Below are 24,858 nucleotides of genomic sequence, written 5' to 3'. Positions count from 1 at the left end.
ATCCCCCCCCCCTTTTAAATAGCGCCACACTCCCCCCTTGTACTTAGCGGCACACTGTAAACAGAGCGGTGAGCGGTAGCCTACCGCTACCACTCTCCGCTCTGCCTGGTGTGACTTACCGGAGGAGCCGAGGAGGTCATGCGGCGCAGGCAGCGGCGGAGTTCCTTCTGACTAGGGTTGGTGACAGCCAGGACCGGCCTTAGCTTGGATGGCGCCCTGTGTGGGACTCTCTATTGCCGCCCCCTACACAAACCAAAAATTAACCACATATATGGACACGCTGGAACATATATACTGTACATACGTAAAGACCGATATTTAGACATACAGGCAAATATACATACACACATTCTGGAATATATACATACAGGCAAATATATAGACATAAAGACACATATATACACACCGGCAGATAAATACACAGACAGGGACATATACAAATACATAAAAGACACATATATACAAGCAAAAAGACACATTCACAAACAGACCCATATACAGTGAAGGAAATAAGTATTTGAGCCCTTGCTGATTTTGTAAGTTTGCCCACTGTCAAAGAAATGAACAGTCTAGAATTTTTAGGCTAGGTTAATTTTACCAGTGAGAGATAGATTATATTAAAAAAAAACACAGAAAATCACATAGTCAAAATTATATATATTTATTTGCATTGTGCACAGAGAAATAAGTATTTGATCCCTTTGGCAAACAAGACTTAATACTTGGTGACAAAACCCTTGTTGGCAAGCACAGCAGTCAGACGTTTTTTGTAGTTGATGATGAGGTTTGAACACATGTTAGATGGAATTTTGGCCCACTCCTCTTTGCAGATCATCTGTAAATCATTAAGATTTCGAGGCTGTCGCTTGGCAACTCGAATCTTCAGCTCCCTCCATAAGTTTTCGATGGGATTAAGGTCTGGAGACTGGCTAGGCCACTCCATGACCTTAATGTGCTTCTTCTTGAGCCACTCCTTTGTTGCCTTGGCTGTCTGTTTCCGGTCATTGTCGTGCTGGAAGACCCAGCCACGAGCCATTTTTAATGTCCTGGTGGAGGGAAGGAGGTTGTCACTCTGGATTTGACAGTACATGGCTCCATCCATTCTCCCATTGATGCGATGAAGTAGTCCTGTGCCCTTAGCAGAGAAACACCCCCAAAACATAATGTTTCCACCTCCATGCTTGACAGTGGGGACGGTGTTCTTTGGGTCATAGGCAGCATTTCTCTTCCTCCAAACACAGCGAGTTGAGTTAATGCCAAAGAGCTCAATTTTAGTCTCATCTGACCACAGCACCTTCTCCCAACCACTCTCAGAATCATCCAGATGTTCATTTGCAAACTTCAGATGGGCCTGTACATGTGCCTTCTTGAGCAGGGGGACCTTGCGGGCACTGCAGGATTTTAATCCATTACGGCGTAATGTGTTACCAATGGTTTTCTTGGTGACTGTGGTCCCAGCTGCCATGAGATCATTAACAAGTTCCCCCCGTGTAGTTTTCGGCTGAGCTCTCACCTTCCTCAGGATCAAGGATACCCCACAAGGTGAGATTTTGAATGGAGCCCCAGATCGATGTCGATTGACAGTCATTTTGTATGTCTTCCATTTTCTTACTATTGCACCAACAGTTGTCTCCTTCTCACCCAGTGTCTTACTTATGATTTTGTAGCCCATTCCAGCCATGTGCAGGTCTATGATCTTGTCCCTGACATCCTTAGAAAGCTCTTTGGTCTTGCCCATGTTGTAGAGGTTAGAGTCAGACTGATTAATTGAGTCTGTGGACAGGAGTCTTTTATACTGGTGACCATTTAAGACAGCTGTCTTTAATGCAGGCACCAAGTTGATTTGGAGCGTGTAACTGGTCTGGAGGAGGCTGAACTCTTAATGGTTGGTAGGGGATCAAATACTTATTTCTCTGTGCACAATGCAAATAAATATATATAATTTTGACAATGTGATTTTCTGTTGTTTTTTATATATAATCTATCTCTCACTGTTAAAATTAACCTAGTCTAAAAATTCTAGACTGTTCATGTCTTTGACAGTGGGCAAACTTACAAAATCAGCAAGGGATCAAATACTTATTTCCTTCACTGTATACCCAGTACAGAAATTGTTGTAGATTTCACATGCAGCCCTATGTAACACCACAGATAACACAGTAATAACTGAGTACAGATAATGTAGTAGTGTTACCTGCAATCCTATGTTACACCACAGATAACACAGTGATATCTCTCTGAGTACATATATTGTTGTAGATTTCACGTACAGTCCTATGTAACACCACAGATAACACAGTGATAACTCTCTGAGTACAGATAATGTGGTAGATGTTACCTGCAGTCCTATGTAACACCACAGATAACACAGTGATAACTCTCGGAGTACAGATAATGTAGTAGTGTTACCTGCAGTCCTATGTAACACCACAGATAACACACAGTGATAACTCTGACTACAGATAATGTAGTAGATATTACCTGCGGTCCTATGTAACACCACAAATAACACAATGATAATTCTCTGGGTACAGATAATGTAGTAGATGTTACCTGCAGTCCTATGTAACACCACAGATAATGTAGATGTTACCCGCAGTCCTATGTAACACCTCAGATAACACAGTGATAACTCTCTCAGTACAGATAATGTAGTTATGTCACCTGCAGTCCTATGTAACACCACAGATAACACAGTAATATTGTTCTGAGTACAGATAATGTAGTTATGTCACCTGCAGTCCTATTTAACACCACAGATAACACAGTGATAACTCTCTGAGTACAGATAATGTAGTAGATGTGAGACACAAACACATGCAGAGACACACACACACAGTAACATATACACATACAAACACAGAGACACATACTGTATACACACTACACACACATATACACACACAGACACTCACCATGTCTCCTTGCTGAAAGGATAACAGGTTTCTTTCAGGACGGGCTGTGGGCGGAGCTTCCTCCTCTGCTTCTCGGCTGTTATTTACTCCGTGTGTGTAACAGCACAGCTCAGAGTAGAGGAAGAGCCCAGTGGCGCCCCCTACATGCTGGGAGGGTGTAGCACGGGAGTGGACCAGTCCAGCCTCCTGACCTGAGTTATCTGACCGCATGTCACTGACACGAGGTCAGGTGACTGGACTGGTCCACTCCCTGACCATCACAGATCCCAGTCAGAACGCCGCTGCGTGATTTCCTGGCTGTTCCTATAGCTGCTGCAGGTGTCCGACATACAGGGTGCCCATCAGCAGAGATCAGCTGCTCTGTGGCGCCCCCATTCCCTACCACCTAGTTGCGCCCGGGGCACATGCCCCACCTGCCCCCCCCCCCCCCCCACTAGCTACGCCCCTGCATTAGCTTTAACACTGGCTAAAATTAGTGCAGATACGCATGGATCTTTGTGAAGTAGATATTTTTCTCCTTTTTCAACTTTTTAAAAAAGCCACATTTCATAAGTGTGTCTAGATCCTTGCCAGGTAGTGAGACATTCCCACTTTGCGCTGCTTTGTACGAACTGAGGTGCATGGTGCAAATGCTACTAAATTCTGGTTAACAAATATGTCTTTTGGAGTACAATGGGCAAAAAAAGGTGCAAATTCATTGATATAATTTACTTCTACCTCTCTTTATATTTTTGATGCCACTTTTGCAATACCAGACAGGCAAGTATTGGGTGAACATAACTGTGAATTTGTTATACTTTTAATTAAAAATATTGTCACCTGGATTGCAGGGCAAGTCGCAGTGCTGTGCAGGTTGATTCCAGTTTTCCAAGGTGCATACTGAGCTTTTCAGAATCAGTCTTACAGTCTTCTAGTGTCACACTGAGCTGTTCATTTAACTGTTTAACACGGTCAAGGTGCCTGGAAAACAATTATTGTTAACATTAAAGGGTTGTCTGATATCAGAAAATTAATGTTATTTTTTGTATAATTAAAAGTTATACAAGTTTCCAATATACTTTCTGTATTAATTCCTCACAGTTTTCAAGATTTCTGCCTGTCGTTATTCAGTAGGAACACTCATTATTCCTTCCAGTGTATAAAATTCTGTCCATGGTCATGTGATGAACACACAGGGGTACGGCTTGTTACATTTACAGTATGTATATTAGAGATGTGTCTTCTAAGGCTGGGTTCACACAACCTATTTTCAGGCGTAAACGAGGCGTATTATGCCTCGATTTACGCCTGAAAATACGGCTACAATACGTCGGCAAACATCTGCCCATTCATTTGAATGGGTTTGCCAACGTACTGTGCCGACGACCAGTAATTTACGCGTCGTCGTTTGACAGCTGTCAAACGACGACGAGTAAAATGACTGCCTCGTAAAAGAAGTGCAGGACACTTCTTTGAAATGTAAATTGAGCCGTTTTTCATTGAAGTCAATGAAGAACAGCTCAAGATTACGGGCGTCAAAGACGCCTCGCAAAATGCGAGGAGGAGCATTTATGTCTGAAACGACGCAGCCGTTTTCTCCTGAAAACAGTCTGTCTTTTCAGCCGTAAAAGCCAGTTCTCGTGTGCGCATACCCTAAGGCTGGGTTCACACGACCTATTTTCAGACGTAAACGATGCGTATTATGCCTCGTTTTACGTCTGAAAATAGGGCTGCAATACGTCGGCAAACATCTGCCCATTCATTTGAATGGGTTTGCCGACGTACTGTGCAGACAACCTGTAATTTACGCGTCGTCGTTTGACAGCTGTCAAACGACAACGCGTAAATGGACTGCCTCGGCAAAGAAGTGCAGGGCACTTCTTTGCCACGTAATTTGAGCTATTCTTCATTGAACTCAATGAAGCACAGCTCAAGATTTACGAGCGTCTCAGACGCCTCGTAAATTACAAGGAGCCTTTACGTGTGAAACGAGGCAGCTGTTAACAGTCTGTCTTTTCACACGTAAATGCCTCTCATCGTGTGAACATACCCTAACAATCCCAGCACCTGTGTGTCCATCACATGACCATGGACAGAATTTTATACACTGGAAGTAAATAATGAATGTACATAATGAATAACAACAATCAGAGATTTTGAAAACCGTGAGGAATACAGAACGTATATTGGAAAATTGTATAATGTTTAACTATACACAAAATAACATTCATTTGCTAAACCGGACAAACTATTTTAGTTCATACATGTGAGCTGTGTGCATGTTTATCTAAAGAAGTAGAACATGGGGTTTGGTGTTAGAAATCAAAAGGGTAATGTGCTGCTCATAGGCGTAATGTTATAGACTGATATTTGTGATGTTATTTTCTATGTTATGTAATCCATGTAATTAGTGCTTCAGGTGCCATCTAGTGGCCACTGTTGGTAGTTCCTCCATAGTGTAATTTCTTGTTTTCCCCACCCATGAGAAGGTGAAAAGGATTCTGGGAAGAAGGAGGGCAGTCTCTTCCATGTCTGCACAGAGAGAGGACCTGTGCTTTCTAGTCCATCCGTATGTAGTAGTAGTATAGCCAGTAAGCAGATAGATGGTTTATATTACTTGCTATCAGCAGCCACAGGAATATTGTTAGGACAGTATTCACTCTGTTACATGGGACTGTGATATATCAGTTGGTGTAGTTGTGAAGCTTGGCATAGCCTCGGCCATGTATGGTCCTATACTGTATTTGTACTGCCATACACTGTTCATATTGTACTATAAACGGTTATCGCTACTGTTTAGTTGCAGATGGGCTTAAAGATGCTCTGTCATCACATTATAAGTGGCCTATCTTCTACATAATGTGATCGGCGCTGTAATGTAGATTACAGCAGTGTTTTTTATTTAGAAAAACTATCATTTCTTACAGTGTTACGACCTATTTTAGCGTTATGCTAATGACTTTCTTAATGCCCAAATGGGCGTGTTTTATTTTTTGACCAAGTGGGCGTTGTGGAGAGAAGTGTATGACGTTGACCAATTAGTGACCAATCAGCGTCATACACTTCTCTCCATTAATTTACACAGCACAGAGTGATCTTGCGTTGTTCACTATGTGCAGTCACATATACACACATTAACGTTACTGAAGTGTCCTGACAGTGAATAGACATCACTTGCAGCCAGGACGTGATGTCTATTCAGAATCCTGACACTTCGCTAACGTTTGTGTGTGATTTACAGCACAGCAAGCGTAATCTCGCTGTAAATGACAGTTTACAGCGTAATCTCGCGAGCCTACACTTGCTGTTCTGTAAATCACACACAAACGTTAGTGAAGTGTCAGGATTCTGAATAGACAGAGCGTCCTGTCTGGTAGTAATGTCTATTCACTGTCAGGACACTTCAGTAACGTTAGTGTGTGAGTATGTGGCTGCACATAGTGATCTAGTAAGACCACTATGTGCAGAGTAAATGAATGTAGAGAAGTGTATGACGCTGATTGGTCCGCGTCATACACTTCTCTCCACAATGCCCACTTGGTCAAAAAGTAAAATACGCCCAGTTGGGCATTAAGAAACTCATTAGCATAAAGCTAAAATAGGTCATAACTTCGTCAAAAATGATTGTTTTTCTAAATAAAAAAACACTGCAGTAATCTACATTACAGCGCCGATCACATTATGTAGAAGATAGGGCACTTATAATGTGGTGACAGAGCATCTTTAATAAATGTCAGCCTGTTGCCTGTATCTGTAGTACATTTATACAATGTGCCCTTGTTCTTATGTATTGCTGTAATCTAATGTCATGTATATTCTTGTTTGTTCCTCAGTTTTACCCTAATCCTATGACTAGTTAATAAAGCTACAGACTTCCAGCCAGTCTCATTTATTGGCTAGTAGGAAGGTGTTTAACTGCCTGTCGAGCTCCACATAGACCCCGTGCGTGCGTGAAGTGGGGGCAGGAAAGGTAACATAAAATGTGTTGTCTGCCACAAATGACAATACAACCATGCACAGGAGTGATTAAAGGGGTTTTCAGAGTTATTAAAAAAATTAGCCAATGTAGGAGAGATGCAAAAAAAAACAAAAAAACACCCATTACTTATCTCATAGATCCCGTCATTCCAACGCCGCCACTGCATTCCTCCCCGCCACTGTGTATTGGCATAGCTGTAGCGATGACGTGCCCGTATACACACGTGATCGCTGAAGCCAAGCATTGGCCTCAGCGATCCTGTGCAATATGCCCAACAGGGCCGCACCGTCCATGAGAAGAGATTAGCATCTCGCCTCAGGTGGCGGCGGCCTGCTGCCGCTACCCCCTTCTGCACTACAATTGTACCTGCGTTTATAGGACGCAGATACAATTACATGCATATCCCGTGCCCCGCTATTCAGTGCCTTTCAATGACGTAAAAGGAGCGATATCGTCATCACGCCGCATGCATCGTTGAATGAAACGGCAAGGCAGCCTGCCAATCAGCGTCTTTCAATGACGCAACGTTGAAAGGTGCTGATTGGCTGGGCAGAATTACTTGCCCTGCCACTCAGTGCCTTTTAACAATGCAAGCGGCGCGATGACGTCATCACGCTGTTTGCGTCGTTCAGCCGAAAACGGGTTTAGGAGAGTATGTAAAGTTGTTTTTTTTCTGTTAAATGTGTGAGGGGCTATATGTGGAGCACTATCTACAGGGGGTGCTGTATGTGGGGGCTATATATGGAGCACTATCTACAGAAGGTGGGGGCTATATGTGGAGCACTATCTACAGGGGGTGGGGTCTAAATGTGGAGCCCTATCTACAGGGGGGGTTGTATGTGGAGGCTATATGTGGATCACTATGTACAGGGGGTGGGGGCTATATGTGGAGCACTATCTACAGGGGGTGGGGGCTATATGTATAGCACTATCTACAGGGGCTCTATGGGGGCAGTATCTACAAGAGACTGTATAGGGGGCACTATATGGGGCACAGTCTACAAGTGGCTCTATGTGGGGCACTGTCTACAGGGGACCCTAGGTAGGGCACTGTCAACAGGGGGCTCTATGGAGGGGCACAGTCTTCAGGGGGGCACTATATATAAGGGCTCTATGGGGGCACTATCTACAGGAGGCACTGTGTGTGTGTGTGTGTGTGTGTGTGTGTGTGTGTGTGTGTGTGTGTGTGTGTGTGTGTGTGTGTGTGTGTGTGTGTGTGTGGGACACAGTGTATGTGCTATTATAATTAGGGTCACTGTAATGATGGGGGTAGGGAAACAGACAAGTGAGCCCTAATCTACCCGCCACTCAGTCCCTGCCTACTTGCAACGACCCACCCTAGGCGACGGGGTACAACTGGGCGACGGTCCCTACGCTCAATAAGTGCACGACAGACAAACAGACAAGGGTACAAAGAAGCTAAGGGAAATGGGAGAGTTGCCTACGGCAACACCGTGAGCAACAATAGTGGTGAACGAACCGAGTCAAACCAGGTGTGTACGAGGTACCAAACGCAGAGCAGGAGAGTAGTGAACAAGCCGAGTCAAACCAGGAGTGTACGAGGTACCAAACGCAGAGCAAGAGAGTAGTCAGTAAGCCAGGGTCAGTATGAAGCAGGGACAAATAGTTCAAGAAGCTGCAGCAGGGCCAGGAAACAAAACGAGAAGAATCACAAGCAAGGAGGAACAGGAAAGGCAGGTATAAATAGAGAGAGGGCGGGAGCTAGCTCCGTCTGGCCAGGCTGTGATAGGCTCTCCCACTCCTAAGCATGCCATCCTGAGTGGTGGAAGATGGAGTCAGTCTCACAGACATAGAAGCAGGTGCAGACTGATTACCTATGGGCGTTGACACAGAAGCTGTGCCTGGCAGATCCTTTACAGTCACGGTGTATGGTTCTATTAGAATTAGAGGTGCAGTGTATGGCGCTATTATATTTAGGGGCATTGTGTGTGACACCATGAGAATTTTATCTTCATTTATAGGTGCAGGAATATTTGAAAAGTGAGAAGCTGAAGACATCTGAGCGTAAAACTGCGGAAATGGGCCATGGCCGGGAGAAGTCATCATAGAGGTCTGGACCGAATGGAGACGTCACCTGTGAGTCACTTAATGTAAATGTTTATTCTGCCTCTAATCAGTACTGTAGTCACTGTATGATCTGAACGAGATAATAAGTGGTATGATTTTTTTAATTTTTTTGTGAGGCTTCTAGTGATGTAGAACAGCCATAGTGATGCCAATCAAGATCTGGGTGCGCCATTTCATTTTTTGCCTCAGGCAGCAGAAAATATAGAATCGGCCCTGCCCACAGAGACCAGTGATTGGTTGCAGCGCTCATGTGGGAATACAGGCACATCATCGCTGCAGCTGTGTCAATACAAAGCAGTGGGGAGGAACAGAAGCGTCAGAACTTTAACGACGGGAATCCGTGAATTGAGCAATGGCTCTTTTTTTTTTTTTTTTTTTGCATCCCCCCTACTGTGGCAACTTTTTAAATAACTTGGAAAACCCTTTTAATGTGTGGCTTTTTCCAACTCACCCTTTTAACCATTTCATCTCAGACTCCATGTTGCTTAGATGTATCTCAGGCGGACATGACACTGAAGTCTTGCATCCAGGGAGGTTCTGAAGAATGACACTTTGTATTGTTGAGATTGGAGCCTGTTTAACAAACCAATACACACATCCCAATAATACAGGAATTTAAAAGACAGAAGACATCACTCGCACAGTGTGCTGTAATGTACAATGCTACCTGTAAGACTGATTTCAATACAGTTGCTCAGAATCCAACAAAAATTGTGATTAACATCCTATTAACCCTTTCATGACCAAGGGTCATTGATGCCCCTGTGTCAAGGTCAAATTTTCCATTTTTGACATGCACTTCTTTAAACGATAATATCTTGGAACCGCTTTGAATATCACAACTATTTTTACTTTGTTTTTTACAAGACTTAAAACTTTCATTTTCTAGATTAGTTTAATTAATTCAGCAGTTTTAATTTTTATTATGAGCAGACAAATCACAAAAAATTTAAAAAAAAAAAACTTTTCTGTAATTTTTTATATATTTATCCATCAATATATATATCGCTGTGAGGGGAGAATGAAGAGGGCTATATACACACGACCGTGAAAAAAATGGCAGTCAACAACGAATCAACTGTCAGTTTTTCATGGCTGTTTTGCATCATTGTGTCTCAAAATTTGAATCCATTTCCCGGCCGTCTGACCGTTTTTATCTGGCATTTGCCATCCATTTTCATGGATGTTAAAAAAATTGATGGCGCCCTGTGTGAAATTTTCTTTCGGTGCCCCACCCCATCATAAAAAAAATGCCCCATAAATAAGTATAATGCCACCACACAGTATAATGCCCTTTATAGTGTCCCCAAGGTATAATGCCCCCTTTAGTGCCCACACACAGTATAATGTCGCCTAAGTGCCCCACATATTATATTGCCCCCACACAGTATAATGTCCCCTCAGTGCCCCATACATTATAATGCCCCCATAGCTGCACCATATATAATAATATTTAATAATATAATATATTATAACCCCTTTAAGGACACAGTATTTTGTCCTTTAAGTGTGCCCACACAGTATAATGCCCCTTTTAGTGCCCCCCCCACAGTATAATACCCCCTTTAGTGCCCCCACAACGTATAATGTCCCCTTTAGTGCTCCAACACAGCATAATGCCTTTTAGTGACCCCCCACACAGTATAATGCCTCCTTGTGACCCACACATAGTATAGATAATGCCCCCTTATGCCACCCCACACACAATATAAATGGCCACCATTTTGTTGGGTATGAGGTGCATTAATTCAACGTTTTACTATGTGGAAAAATCCTTTTGCACATCCCAGTGGAATTTCTGTTGCATTACTGGAAACAGATTAGATTGAAGTTTTGTTGCAGCACAGGGCAAGCCTGTAGTAATAAATCCATTTACTACTTGTATAATACAGCTTGTGTAATACAGCAAAATCCGCCTCAAAATTCTTTCAGGAATTTTTAGGAAATTTCTGAACTGCCAGCGTTGAAATCCTATGAAAGTGCAGCGGGCAAAACTTGAGGCAAAAAAAGCTCAGAAAGTAGAGCTGCAGTTTTTTTCTGCCTCCCATTGAGGCGAAAACTACGACAAGTATTTCTTGCCAAAAGCCAGTGGGGGGTGATTTCGGACATTTTTTGGCGCGGATTCTGACACTGTTTCCGTGTCAAAATCAGCGCCAAAAAACTCTATGTGAATTGACCCTTAGACATTTATGGCATATTAACATACAGGAAAGTTATTTCTTAAAGGTTATTCCCATCTTAGAAATTTTTTGGCATATCCACAGAATATGCCATAAATGTCTGAAAGATGCAGGTCCCAGCTCTAGGACCCGCACCTATCTTGAGAACTGGGGTTCTGTAATCTCGTCCACCTCTCCACTGAGTCATCACCAGGTGGGGACGGGGATCCCCATTCTTGAGATAGGTGTGGGTCCCAGAGCTGGGTCCCACATCTATCACACATTTATGGCATATCCTGTGGATATGTCATAAATGTCTAAGATGGGAAAACCCCTTTAAAGAGGCTCTGTCACCAGATTTTGCAACCCCTATCTGCTATTGCAGCAGATAGGCGCTGCAATGTAGATTACAGTAACGTTTTTATTTTTAAAAAACGAGCATTTTTGGCCAAGTTATGACCATTTTTGTAGTTATGCAAATGAGGCTTGCAAAAGTCCAAGTGGGTGTGTTTAAAAGTAAAAGTCCAAGTGGGCGTGTATTATGTGCGTACATCGGGGCGTTTTTACTACTTTTACTAGCTGGGCGTTCTGAAGAGAAGTATCATCCACTTCTCTTCAGAACGCCCAGCTTCTGCCAGATCACGCTGTGACGTCACTCACAGGTCCTGCATCGTGTCAGACGAGCGAGGACACATCGGCACCAGAGGCTTCAGTTGATTCTGCAGCAGCATCGGCGTTAGCAGGTAAGTCGATGTAGCTACTTACCTGCAAACGCTGATGCTGCTGCAGAATCAACTGTAGCCTCTGGTGCCGATGTGTCCTCGCTCGTCTGACACGATGCAGGACCTGTGAGTGACGTCACAGCGTGATCTGGCAGAAGCTGGGCGTTCTGAAGAGAAGTGGATGATACTTCTCTTCAGAACGCCCAGCTAGTAAAAGTAGTAAAAACGCCCCGATGTACGCACATAATACACACCCACTTGGACTTTTACTTTTAAACACACCCACTTGGACTTTTGCAAGCCTCATTTGCATAACTACAAAAATGGTCATAACTTGGCCAAAAATGCTCGTTTTTTAAAAATAAAAACGTTACTGTAATCTACATTGCAGCGCCTATCTGCTGCAATAGCAGATAGGGGTTGCAAAATCTGGTGACAGAGCCTCTTTAAGTAGCTCACTAGATGGAGCTTTGGTTCAGTAAGAGCCGTATTAGCAAAATTTTGTAAGTAAATTGATTTAGGCCGGAGGTAAACCGATTCTGACACGTCACTGACTACTCTGATACACTTTAGCAAAATGTCCCATTTTTTGCAATTGTTGCACTGAGCATCTGGTGCAGGAATACCTTGGAAGTTAGCTGTGTGCTGCATGGATGCACATCTGTAGCACAGTTTTGGAGTCATCAGATTAGGGGGGGGGTTGAGATTGCGTAGCCCCTTTTGCTGAACTCGGAAATCTTGCTTTCTCTTGTTTTCCAGGCCTATACTGGATGTACAACCTGAACAGTGGATGCAGTCCCCTGAGTTATTGTCTGTGCTCCTGCCAATGCTGATTTAATCTGGCTAGCAATAGTAATAGCTTCCTGTAATATCAGGCTGGTTTCCAGCAATAGTCATTCTTTCTTGCGAGGAGTAGTTTTTTTCTATGAGCTGGTCTCTGCTCATTTCATCTGCCATGTTTCCAAATTTACATGTGCCTACCATTTCTCTTCAGGGCAGCAAAGTACTGTTCTGTAGATTCGCCAAGTTTCTGCTAACACTGGCGGAATTTATAGCGCTCAGCCACTACATTAAACTTAGGAATAAAAAGAAGTCTTTCAATGCTGCAAGAGTATTTGTCTTCTGCGAAAGGTAATGTGTAAAAGATTTGTTGGCCTTCTAGATTAAGGCAGTGAATAAGCAGGGCATGTTTCCTGGCCTCAGGAAGATCCAAACCATTGCTTGCAAGCAAGTAGTTTTCAAATGTTATAATACATGCAGTAAAATGGATCAGAGGCTTACTTGGGACTGTGAGTAAGGTGTAGGTGTAGTTAGGGTGAGAACACACAGGGAGGCAAGCTTAAGTGGGCACAGTTTAGGCCGTGTGAAGCTGCTGTGTCAAGTTGGGCACGTGGACCCACTGGACCGTACCGCTTTGACGGTATGGCAGCTAGCCAACAGGACGCAGGTCACAGTCTATAGTTCGTATAGCGTACCTGTGGCAGCTCGGAGAGTAGCAAGACAGGCTCGGCTGGGACTAGGCAGCAGGCAGACGTCAGGCGTGGTGTAGCAGGACAGGCGTGGAATACAGCACAGCATGACTTCAGCTCAGCACGGCAATTGACCAGGATAGCACGGGATACAGGTACAGGTAGCAGGAACGGGGAACACTGGGAACTGGGAAACACTAGGAGACCATTTGCTTAGACAAACTTTGGGTACGACAACAATGCTAAGGCATGGGAGGAAGGGGCTGAGCCCCTCTTATAGTCCAGGGTGCTCATGGGCTAATTTTGACATAACTCAGGTGCGCGCGCTCGCACGTTAAGAGCGGGCACGAGCGTGCACGCGCACCCTAGGGGACCCGGCCGAGGTAAGCGGAAGTGAGCGTTGGAGGAGGAGACTGGGGCCAGCGCTTGCAGACCCATGGCTGCGGCCGTCAGGAGGTGAGTGAGCCTGACGGCCCGCGGCCATGGACATGACATGCTGTTTTGTGTGATCCCATCCTCGTCGTCAATTATATTGTATATTGCTTAGGCCAGAAGACACCGCTCCATCAGTGTAAACAGGGTAACGTTCAGCCAATGAACGAGCAAATGCTCGCTCATCGGATGATTGTATCGTTTATGCTGCCAAAAATATTATCATTGTCAGCAGCACATCTCCCTGTGTAAACAGAGAGATGTGCTGTTAACATGATAATAATGTCTTCCTTGTGAAAGGAGCAAACAAGTGGCGATCAACGAGCTGTCTGTGTAAGCGGACCCTAACTGACACTTTAAAGTAATTGCCACTTAAAGCATATCACCTCCTGGTGTTGTGCAGTCCTATACTGTTAAACACCACATAAACCCATATTATATTTTAATGTAATCATTCTTTAACCCCTTAACCCCTTAAAGGACGAGTGTCGCGAAAATCAATTTTTTGTATATCAATTTGCTTTTAGTGTTTTACTTAAAAAAATAATAATTATTTGTGTGTGTAAAGGATCTGCCAGGCACTGCGGGGTTAACTCCCAGAACTAATCAGTCAGCACCTGAGAATACATCCCTGAGACTGACTCCTGCTTCCACCATTCAGGCTGGCAGGCTTAGGAGTGGGAGAGCCTATCGTAACCTGGCCAGACTCAGCTAGCTCCCGCCCTCGGTCTATTTAAGCCTGCACTTCCTGTCCCTCGGTGCTTGTTATTGCTTTGGTTTCCTTCCTTGTGGTTCCTGGCCCAGCTACAGCTCCTGCTATTTTTGATCCTGCTCCATACCGACCCTGGCTTACCGACTACTCTTCTGCTTTTCGTTTTGTACCTCGCACACTCCTGGCTTGACTCGGCTCGTTCACCACTCTGGTTGCTCACGGTGTTGCGGTGGGCAACGGCCCCTTTTCCTTGCTTGTGTTCCTTGTATGTTTGTCGTGTTTGTCGTGCACTTACTGAGCGCAGGGACCGCCGCCCAGTTGTACCCCGTCGCCTAGGGCGGGTCGTTGCAAGTAGGCAGGGACAGAGTGGCGGGTAGATTAGGGCTCACTTGTCCGTTTCCCTACCCCCCGGTCATTACATAATAACAAGCCCATACCTAGTCTACCCTGGTCCCTGACACCACTATGGACCCCCGTGAGACCCTGGCTCAGCAAATGCAGGGTCTCTCCCTACAGGTCCAGGCCCTGGCTCAGAGGGTCAACCAGCCTGATGCTACCCTGGTAGTTCCCCGCACCGCACCTCTTGAACCCCACCTCAAGTTGCCCGACCGGTTCTCAGGGGACCGGAGGACTTTTCTCTCCTTTCGGGAGAGTTGTAGGCTTTACTTTCGTTTAAAGCCTCATTCCTCAGGTTCTGAGAGCCAGCGGGTGGGTATAATTATGTCCCGGCTCCAGGAAGGGCCCCAAGAGTGGGCCTTCTCCTTGGCTCCTGACGCCCCTGAACTTTCCTCCGTTGATTGTTTCTTTTCTGCTCTCGGACTTATTTATGACGAGACTGACAGGACTGCCTTTGCCGAGAGTCAGCTGGTGACCTTAAGTCAGGGTAAGAGACCTGTTGAGGAGTATTGCTCTGACTTTCGGAAGTGGTGCGTAGCTTCTCGGTGGAATGACCCTGCCTTAAGGTGCCAGTTTAGGTTGGGTCTGTCGAATGCCCTGAAAGACCTGCTAGTTAGCTATCCCTCTTGTGACTCCCTAGACCAGGTTATGGCTTTAGCGATACGACTTGACCGACGTCTCAGGGAACGACAACGTGAACGTTTATGTGTTTTCTCCTCCGACTCCCCCATGATGCCTCCCGAAGCTCCGTTGCTTCGTTCCTCCCCGAAAGATTCAGAGATACCTATGCAACTCGGGGCCTCCGTGTCCCCCCAACAACGTAGAGAATTCCGCAGGAAGAATGGTCTCTGCTTCTACTGTGGGGACGACAAGCATCAAGTGAACAACTGTCCTAAGCGTAAGGTTGCAGCCAGAGAACTTCCGCGTCTAAGTGATCATCGGGGAGGTCACTTGGGCGCACAGGTATTTCCCGTAAATATGAAACGTACTAAGATCTTGCTTCCCTTTCAGGTCTCTTTTGGTGGTAGGTCTGCTACCGGCAGTGCTTTCGTGGATTCAGGGTCCTCTACTAATATCATGTCTGTGGAATTTGCTATGTCCCTTGCTATGCCTCTTATTGATTTGCCTAAACCTGTCCCGTTAGTGGGTATCGACGCCACTCCTCTTGCTAATGGTTATTTTACACAGCATACCCCTGTTTTTGAACTCCTTGTTGGCTCCATGCATTTGGAGCAATGCTCTGTACTGTTGATGCAGGGATTATCATACGATTTGGTGCTAGGTCTTCCCTGGTTGCAGTTGCATAATCCTACGTTTGACTGGAATACTGGGGAGCTAACCAAATGGGGTAATGAATGTTGTACGTCATGTTTTTCTGTTAATTCTATTTCTCCCCCTAAGGAGGCGAATACGCTACCCGAGTTTGTTCAGGACTTCGCTGATGTTTTCTCTAGGGAGGCCTCCGAAGTGTTACCTCCTCATAGAGAATACGATTGCGCTATCGAATTGGTACCAGGAGCTAAGCTTCCTAAGGGTAGGATATTTAATCTTTCTTGTCCCGAACGTGAAGCTATGAGAGTGTATATCCAGGAATCCCTGGCCAAGGGTTACATTCGTCCCTCTTCTTCTCCGGTAGGTGCTGGCTTCTTCTTCGTGGGGAAGAAGGATGGTGGTCTTAGGCCATGCATTGACTACCGTAGCCTGAATAAGGTCACGGTAAGGAACCAGTATCCCCTTCCTTTGATTCCTGATCTCTTTAATCAGGTTCAGGGGGCCCAATGGTTTTCTAAATTGGATCTACGGGGGGCGTATAACCTTATTCGCATCAAAGAGGGGGATGAGTGGAAGACTGCGTTTAACACGCCCGAAGGCCATTTCGAATACCTCGTCATGCCCTTTGGGTTGTGTAATGCCCCTGCGGTCTTTCAGAATTTCATAAATGAGATTTTGAGAAATTACCTGGGGATTTTTCTGGTAGTGTACCTTGATGACATACTGGTGTTTTCCAAGGACTGGTCCTCCCACGTGGAGCATGTCAGGAAGGTGCTCCAGGTCCTTCGGGAAAATAAACTGTTTGCCAAAACCGAAAAATGTGTGTTTGGGGTACAGGAGATTCCATTTTTGGGTCAAATCCTCACTCCTCATGAATTCCGCATGGACCCCGCCAAGGTTCAGGCTGTGGCGGAATGGGTCCAACCTGCCTCCCTGAAGGCGTTACAGTGTTTTTTGGGGTTTGCTAATTATTACAGGAGATTTATTGCTAACTTCTCGGTCATCGCTAAGCCCCTTACGGACCTCACTCGCAAAGGTGCTGATCTCCTCCACTGGCCTCCTGAGGCTGTCCAGGCTTTTGAGGTCCTTAAGAAGTGCTTTGTCTCGGCCCCGGTGCTGGTTCAGCCCAACCAAATGGAGCCATTTATCGTGGAAGTTGACGCATCTGAGGTGGGAGTGGGGGCTGTCTTGTCCCAGGGTACCAGGTCCCTCACCCATCTCCGCCCCTGTGCTTACTTCTCCAGGAAGTTTTCGCCAACTGAAAGTAACTATGATATTGGCAACCGCGAACTCTTAGCCATTAAATGGGCATTTGAAGAGTGGCGCCACTTCCTGGAGGGGGCTAGGCACCAGGTAACGGTCCTTACCGACCACAAGAATCTGGTGTTCCTAGAATCTGCCCGGAGGCTAAACCCGAGACAAGCTCGATGGGCGTTATTTTTTACCAGATTCAATTTTTTGGTTACCTATAGGGCTGGGTCTAAAAATATTAAGGCTGATGCACTGTCGCGTAGCTTCATGGCCAGCCCTCCTTCGGAGGAAGATCCTGCTTGTATTTTGCCTCCAGGTATAATCATTTCCTCGATCGATTCTGATTTAGTCTCTGAAATTGCTGCTGATCAAGGTGCAGCTCCCGGGAACCTTCCTGAGAACAAGCTGTTTGTTCCCCTGCAATTCCGGCTAAGGGTACTTAGGGAAAATCATGACTCCGCACTATCTGGCCATCCAGGCATCCTGGGTACCAAACACCTAATTACCAGAAATTATTGGTGGCCTGGGTTGCCTAAAGACGTTAAGGCCTACGTCGCCGCTTGTGAGGTTTGTGCTAGGTCCAAGACTCCCAGGTCCCGACCAGCGGGCTTACTGCGTTCGTTGCCCATTCCCCAGAGACCTTGGACACATATCTCCATGGATTTTATCACCGATTTGCCTCCATCCCAAGGCAAGTCGGTGGTGTGGGTGGTGGTGGACCGCTTCAGTAAGATGTGCCACTTTGTGCCCCTCAAGAAACTACCCAACGCCAAAACGTTGGCTACCTTGTTTGTCAAACACATCCTGCGTCTCCATGGGGTCCCTGTCAATATTGTTTCGGACAGAGGGGTACAATTTGTTTCATTGTTTTGGAGAGCCTTCTGTATGAAGTTGGGGATTGATCTGTCCTTCTCCTCTGCCTTCCATCCTGAAACCAATGGCCAAACGGAGAGGACTAATCAGTCTCTAGAACAATACTTAAGGTGTTTTGTCTCTGACTGTCAATTTGATTGGGTCTCTTTCATTCCCCTCGCCGAATTTTCCCTTAATAACCGGGTCAGTAACTCGTCTGGGGTCTCTCCTTTTTTTTGTAATTTTGGGTTTAATCCACGGTTCTCCTCCGTTTCACCTGGTAGTTCCAACAATCCTGAGGTAGAGGTCGTTCATCGGGAACTGTGCACAGTCTGGGCCCAGGTTCAGAAAACCCTAGAGGTGTCCCAGAGCGTACAAAAAACTCAGGCTGATAAAAAACGTTCTGCTAACCCCCTGTTTATGGTCGGGGATCTGGTGTGGTTGTCGTCTAGGAACTTGTGTCTCAAGGTTCCGTCCAAGAAGTTTGCTCCCCGGTTTATTGGGCCGTATAAGGTCATTGAGGTCCTCAATCCTGTTTCCTTCCGGCTGGAGTTACCCCCGTCTTTTCGGATACACGACGTGTTTCATGCCTCCCTCCTCAAACGCTGCTCCCCGTCCTTGGCTCCCTCGAGGAGACCTCCTGTTCCCATCCTCACCCCGGAGGGGGTGGAATTCGAGGTGGCCAGGATTGTGGACAGCAAGATGGTCCAAGGCTCCCTCCAGTACCTGGTCCATTGGAGAGGATACGGGCCCGAGGAGAGGACTTGGGTACCCGCCCGGGATGTTCACGCTGGGGTATTGGTCAGGAGGTTCCACCTGCGTTTCCCCAGTAAGCCAGGTCCACTTAGAAAGGGTCCGGTGGCCCCTCATAAAAGGGGGGGTACTGTAAAGGATCTGCCAGGCACTGCGGGGTTAACTCCCAGAACTAATCAGTCAGCACCTGAGAATACATCCCTGAGACTGACTCCTGCTTCCACCATTCAGGCTGGCAGGCTTAGGAGTGGGAGAGCCTATCGTAACCTGGCCAGACTCAGCTAGCTCCCGCCCTCGGTCTATTTAAGCCTGCACTTCCTGTCCCTCGGTGCTTGTTATTGCTTTGGTTTCCTTCCTTGTGGTTCCTGGCCCAGCTACAGCTCCTGCTATTTTTGATCCTGCTCCATACCGACCCTGGCTTACCGACTACTCTTCTGCTTTTCGTTTTGTACCTCGCACACTCCTGGCTTGACTCGGCTCGTTCACCACTCTGGTTGCTCACGGTGTTGCGGTGGGCAACGGCCCCTTTTCCTTGCTTGTGTTCCTTGTATGTTTGTCGTGTTTGTCGTGCACTTACTGAGCGCAGGGACCGCCGCCCAGTTGTACCCCGTCGCCTAGGGCGGGTCGTTGCAAGTAGGCAGGGACAGAGTGGCGGGTAGATTAGGGCTCACTTGTCCGTTTCCCTACCCCCCGGTCATTACAGTGTGTTTGTGTTTTACTTTTTTTTATTTTTTAACTTTTTCTTGTCTATGGGGGCTGCCATTTTTTTTTCCATCTCTGTATGTGTCGATTAACGACACATACAGGCATGGAATACGGCACATACAGCCCCATAGTGAATGCGAACGGGGCCCGTTCCATCCACTATGCTGTACGCCGTCTATGTGGTCTTCGGCCGAGCGACGTCCAGCGCCATTTTCTTGTGGACCGGAAGCCGCGGCCGGACAGTAAGATTACTACTTACGGTCACGGCTTCCGGACTTGTGCACTTGGAGCGGAGGGAGCAGACGGAGCGGACGGACCGGAGGGAGCGGCGGCGGCATGAGCAGGTAAGTTAGGTCTGTGTATGTACGTGTTTTAGTGTGTGATTACTACTGTATGTAAACCTACTACACTGTGTGTTAGCTCAAAAAATGGCGACACACAGTGTAGGAGGTTTGACCGTTCAATCCTCTCCTTTCTCCTGGCACTAGCCAGGAAAAAGGAGGGGGGATTCTGTGAGCTCACTAGAGCGAGTGTGTATTCTCAAATTTTGCAGCATAAAGCAATGTGGTTGCTTTACCACATGCCAATGCTGCAATTTTGGGAATTGCTCCATCTAGTGATCAGCACTGGGAAATGTTATAAATTAGAATCTAATTTATAATATTTCTTGACTTGTGAAAAAATTAAAACAATGTTTAATCACTTATACACTAACTGTCTAACTAAAAAAAAAAAAAAATCTGACATATTTCACTTCATGTGGTAATAACGTCGGAATACTTAAACCTATCCAATCGATTCTGAGATTTTTTTCTCGTGAGACATTGGGCTTTATGTTAGCGGTAAAATTTGGTCGATATATTCAGTGTTTACTTGTGAAAAATTGCAAAATTTAGAGAAAATGTTGAAAAAATTGAATTTTTCTGAATTGAAATGCATCTGCTTGTAAAACAGATGGTTATAACCACCCAAAATAGTTACTAGTTCACATTTCCCATATGTCTACTTTAGATTGGCATCGTTTTTTGAACATTCTTTTATTTTTCTTGGCCGTTACAAGGCTTCGAACATAAACAGCAATTTCTCATATTTTTAAGAAAATTTCAAAAGCCTTTTTGCAGTGTGAAATTTGCCATTTTATATATATATATATATATATATATATATATATATATATATATGTCATTTCAGTGTCCAATATATTGTGCCCAGCATGCGCCACTGGAGATATACACCCCATAAATTCTAATGTGGGTTCTCCTGGGTACGGCAATACCCTACATGTGGCTGTTATCAGCTGCCTGGGCACATGGCAGGGCTCAGAAGGGAAAGATGAGGGGGATAAGCTGTGTGGCGTGCATCATGGTAAATAAAACTGGGGTAAATTAAAAATCAAGGGATGTATGATAAATTTGAAAACACTTTTTCATACAGAGCCTTGGCTTTTCGGGACACGTGTCACATTGGTATATTGTGTCCTTCCTTTTCCCCCTCTTTGAGCAAACTCTGCACCTCTTTTGATTCTTTCCCTTCTTGCCAGTTTGGGGAACTTCTCCTGGAAAGTGTTGCCCTGGTACGATGCGCGTGGCCTCGCTTCCAGAAGTACTGGGTGTCCCCCCTTCCTGGTCCCTAATGATAAGGTTTTTGATAACCACCTCATGAAATTCCAGGAAAGTTCTCCTCCTGGCCTACACATCGATGTAACACGTATGCATTGTACAATGCCATCTGTATAATGTGCACGGTCAGCTCCTTATACCACACTCTTGTTTTCCGCATGGCGTGGTAGGGTTTCAGGACTTGATCTGACAAGTCCACCCCTCCCATGTACCTATTGTAGTCCAGGATGCAATCTGGATTGGGGGTCTCTGTACTCGTACCTCATACATCCCTCTTGTCCTTGTACTTGACACACAATATTTTGCTGCTAGATTGTGCCCTGCTCTCACCCCTTCTGAGTGTTTGCCCAAGCATAGTCTTAGGGAGGCCTCTCAGATTTCTTCTAGCAGTTCCGCATGCCGCAGTACTTCTGGAAGCGGGGCACTTGAGGAGTGGGACGCTGGTATAAAAATTATCCAGGTAGAGGTGGTAATCCTGGTGCAGCAGTGGGTGCACCAAATCCCACACAATTTTTGCATTAACTCCCAGTAAGGGGGGGGGGGGGCATTCTGGGGGCTGAAGACTGGTGTCCTTCCCTTCATATATCCTAAATTTGTAAGTATACCCTGATGCACTCTCGCACAGCTTATACATCTTCACGCAATACCTTGCCCTCTTACTCGGAAGGTACTGGCGGAATTGAAGCCTCCCTTTAAAATATACCAATGACTCATCAATGGAAATACACTTCTCGGGGGTGTATGCTTGGGCAAACCGGGCACTGATGGGGTCTCAGTTTATACAAACGGTCAAAACTGGAGTCATGTCGGGGTGGGCACTGCTCATCATCAGCATAATGTAAGAAGCGAAGTATTGCCTCATAACGCATCCTGGATATAGCCATGCGTACATCGGGGTGTGGTATAAGATGTCTGTGCTCCAGTAGGTCCTAATGGATGGCTTTTTCAGAAGCCCCATGTTCAGGTGAAGTACGAGAACTTGCCCAACTCTGCTGCATCTACAGGGGTCCACCTGTGGGATTGGGCATAAAATGATGTGCGGTTCTCAGTAATATATTGTTGGGCATATAAATTTATCTGGGAGACCATTAGCTCTATAAAGTCATCAGTGAAAAAGCCCTTGGAAAAAGTCCATCTCACTGAGCCCTGCCGTGTTAAATTTGATCCCTGGACTACCCGTATACTCTGGGATTTGGGGCTCATAATTGTCTGGTGTGGGGGTCCATATTGGGTCACTTTGCTCGGGGGTTTCAACTGCATCGGGGTCACTTCTCTTGGGGGTTTTAACTGTGGTGGTGGTCCTGGGACGTCTCCTAGATGGTCCCTGCTCTTCATCACTAGATGAGGATGTTGACAAATAAAAAAAAGTCTCATCATCCAACGAGTCTGTGTCGGAGACAAAAAATGCATAGGCCTCTTCGGAAGAAAATGACCTTTGGGACATATTTTATTATTTGTGTGACACGTGTAAATTGTGTGCTTAGACACGTGTATTATGTATACAGCAAAAAAAATAAAAATCCCTAACTAAAAGCAATAGGATGCTACCCAAAACGTTATTTTTTTTGTTTTTTTAGAGAACAAGTAGACTTCCCTGACACTAAAGCTAACTAGGGCAAGGGTTCCTAACACTAAACCTAACTAGATTTTTTTTAACTTCCCTAACGCTAAGCCTAACTACAGCGACGATTCCCTGACACTAAAGCTAACTAGATTATTCCGAGCTTCCCTGACCCTAAGCCTAACTACAGTGACGGGTGCCTGACACTAAACCTAACTAGATTATTCCGAGCTTCCCTGACACTAAAGCGAACTACAGTGATAGATCCCTAACGCTAAATTCCCTGACACTAAACCTCACTACGCTTTTTGACGGTTCTCGGACTCTAACTAACCCTAATACTAAACTAGATAGATGATCATTTTCTAAACTAACTTTTTTTTTATTTTAATAAGTTTTTATATATTATTTTTCTTTTTTGTATTTTATAAAAAAAAAGAAAAAAAATAATCCACAGGGACCAAGAAAATGTGGCCCTGAAGATTAAGAAGTGATCAGTGATAGCAGATCACTGACCAAAAACGAGGGTGACAAAGGGAACACAAGGAGGAGCACAGGTGTGGGAAGTGGATGGAGCAAGTGGGAAGTACAAAAAAGTAACTTTTAGTACGTTTTTTGCAAGTTTTCTCTGCACAATTCTCCGACACAACCGCTCTGAACAACTCTCCAATGCCAACAGAGAAGTTCTGGGTGGGTGCGGCAGGATGTGGGGTCTGGGGCAGGAAATGATGTATGTGATCGCTGCTATTGGTTAGTAGTCACTGACTAACCAATAGCAGCGATCGTTGGGGTGGGACCACTGGAATTGGTCCCGGAGTATTGAACTGTGATAGCCTGCTGTTGGAAACAGCAGGTATCACAGCTCAAACACGCACCGGGATTAAATGGCGCCATGTTTACTCAGTATTATTACTGAGCTGAGTGGGAAGGGGTTAAATTTACCTCTTGGACCTCTGCAGTGTGAATTAAAGGCTATCTAAACATTTGAAGGGAATTTTTTTTCTTAATAAACATGTCAGGTGTATTTGGTGTAACTTTATAATTAGTTTTTATTTAAAAAAATGTATACTTTTTGAGATGCAGCTGTTCTGTATTCTGTATACAGAGCAGCTGTATTTAGCACTACATCCTGTTCCCGTCAGGTGCGCGGGACTGACGGGTTCAATGTCAGCGGGTCCTGCATGTCTCTGACACGCAGGATCCACCTGTAATCGATCACATCTAAGTTATGAACTTAGATGTGATCGATTACAGGTGGATCCCGCGTGTCAGACACGCAGGACCCGCTGACACTGAACCTGTCAGGTCCGCAGGACTGACAGTTTCAGGTAATAGTGAACGATACAGCTGCTCTGCTATAGAAAATATAGAGCAGCTGTATCTCAAAAAGTAAAAAAAATTGAATAAAAATTATTTATAAAGTTGCACCAAACACACTGACTGACCTGTTTTATTAAAAAAAAAAATTGCCCTGCAAAACAAAGGTTTACATAGCCTTTAACCCTGCTATTGTTAATATATTTAAATGCAGCAGTAGTATGTCACAGATAGAACATAGGATAAAAATAAAATGAAGACACATGGGGATGAATTGTGACAATAAGGGCACATGCACAATAGAACAGAGCCTGTACAGCAAAGCACAGAGCCCGTATGGCTCCTTTAGTATGGAGCCATACAGTTTCTGTGTACTGCCATACAGGCTTCATAGGACTCTGTACAAATATATTCTCCCCTAGAAACAATGCACATACAGAGTCCAAGCATACCATGATTCATACGGAATCTGACAAAGAAAACCTTTACACAAAAACGGAGGCATAGGAATGTACAGTAGAGGGCTCATGCACTTCTATCGAAGCTTTATTACGGTCCATATAACGGAGCCGTAATACAGGACAAAAACAAGTGCGGCACACTAACAGTGCAGTTCAGCACACGTTTATATATCCTTAGTGCCAAACATAAATTTTCATGACCGCTATTACAGCATC

At 45.2% G+C, this 24,858-nt stretch overlaps 1 protein-coding gene across 1 annotated transcript in view; it reads right to left on the bottom strand.

Moving 5' to 3' along the window:
* Positions 1 to 24,858, bottom strand: part of USHBP1 (USH1 protein network component harmonin binding protein 1) — a 186,082-nt gene that overhangs the window by 73,016 nt on the left and 88,208 nt on the right. The window contains exons 7-8 of the mRNA XM_075825295.1: positions 9,413 to 9,534; positions 3,735 to 3,875 (exon numbers count right to left, since the gene is read on the bottom strand). Of these exons, the coding sequence (XP_075681410.1) occupies positions 3,735 to 3,875; positions 9,413 to 9,534 (263 nt within the window). The remainder of the gene's footprint in view (positions 1 to 3,734; positions 3,876 to 9,412; positions 9,535 to 24,858) is intronic.

This window comes from Rhinoderma darwinii, chromosome 1, assembly GCF_050947455.1.
Source record: "Rhinoderma darwinii isolate aRhiDar2 chromosome 1, aRhiDar2.hap1, whole genome shotgun sequence".
NCBI lineage: Eukaryota > Metazoa > Chordata > Amphibia > Anura > Rhinodermatidae > Rhinoderma > Rhinoderma darwinii.
Note: the sequence above shows the minus strand (reverse complement) of the source record. Positions and strands in the feature narration are given on the sequence as shown.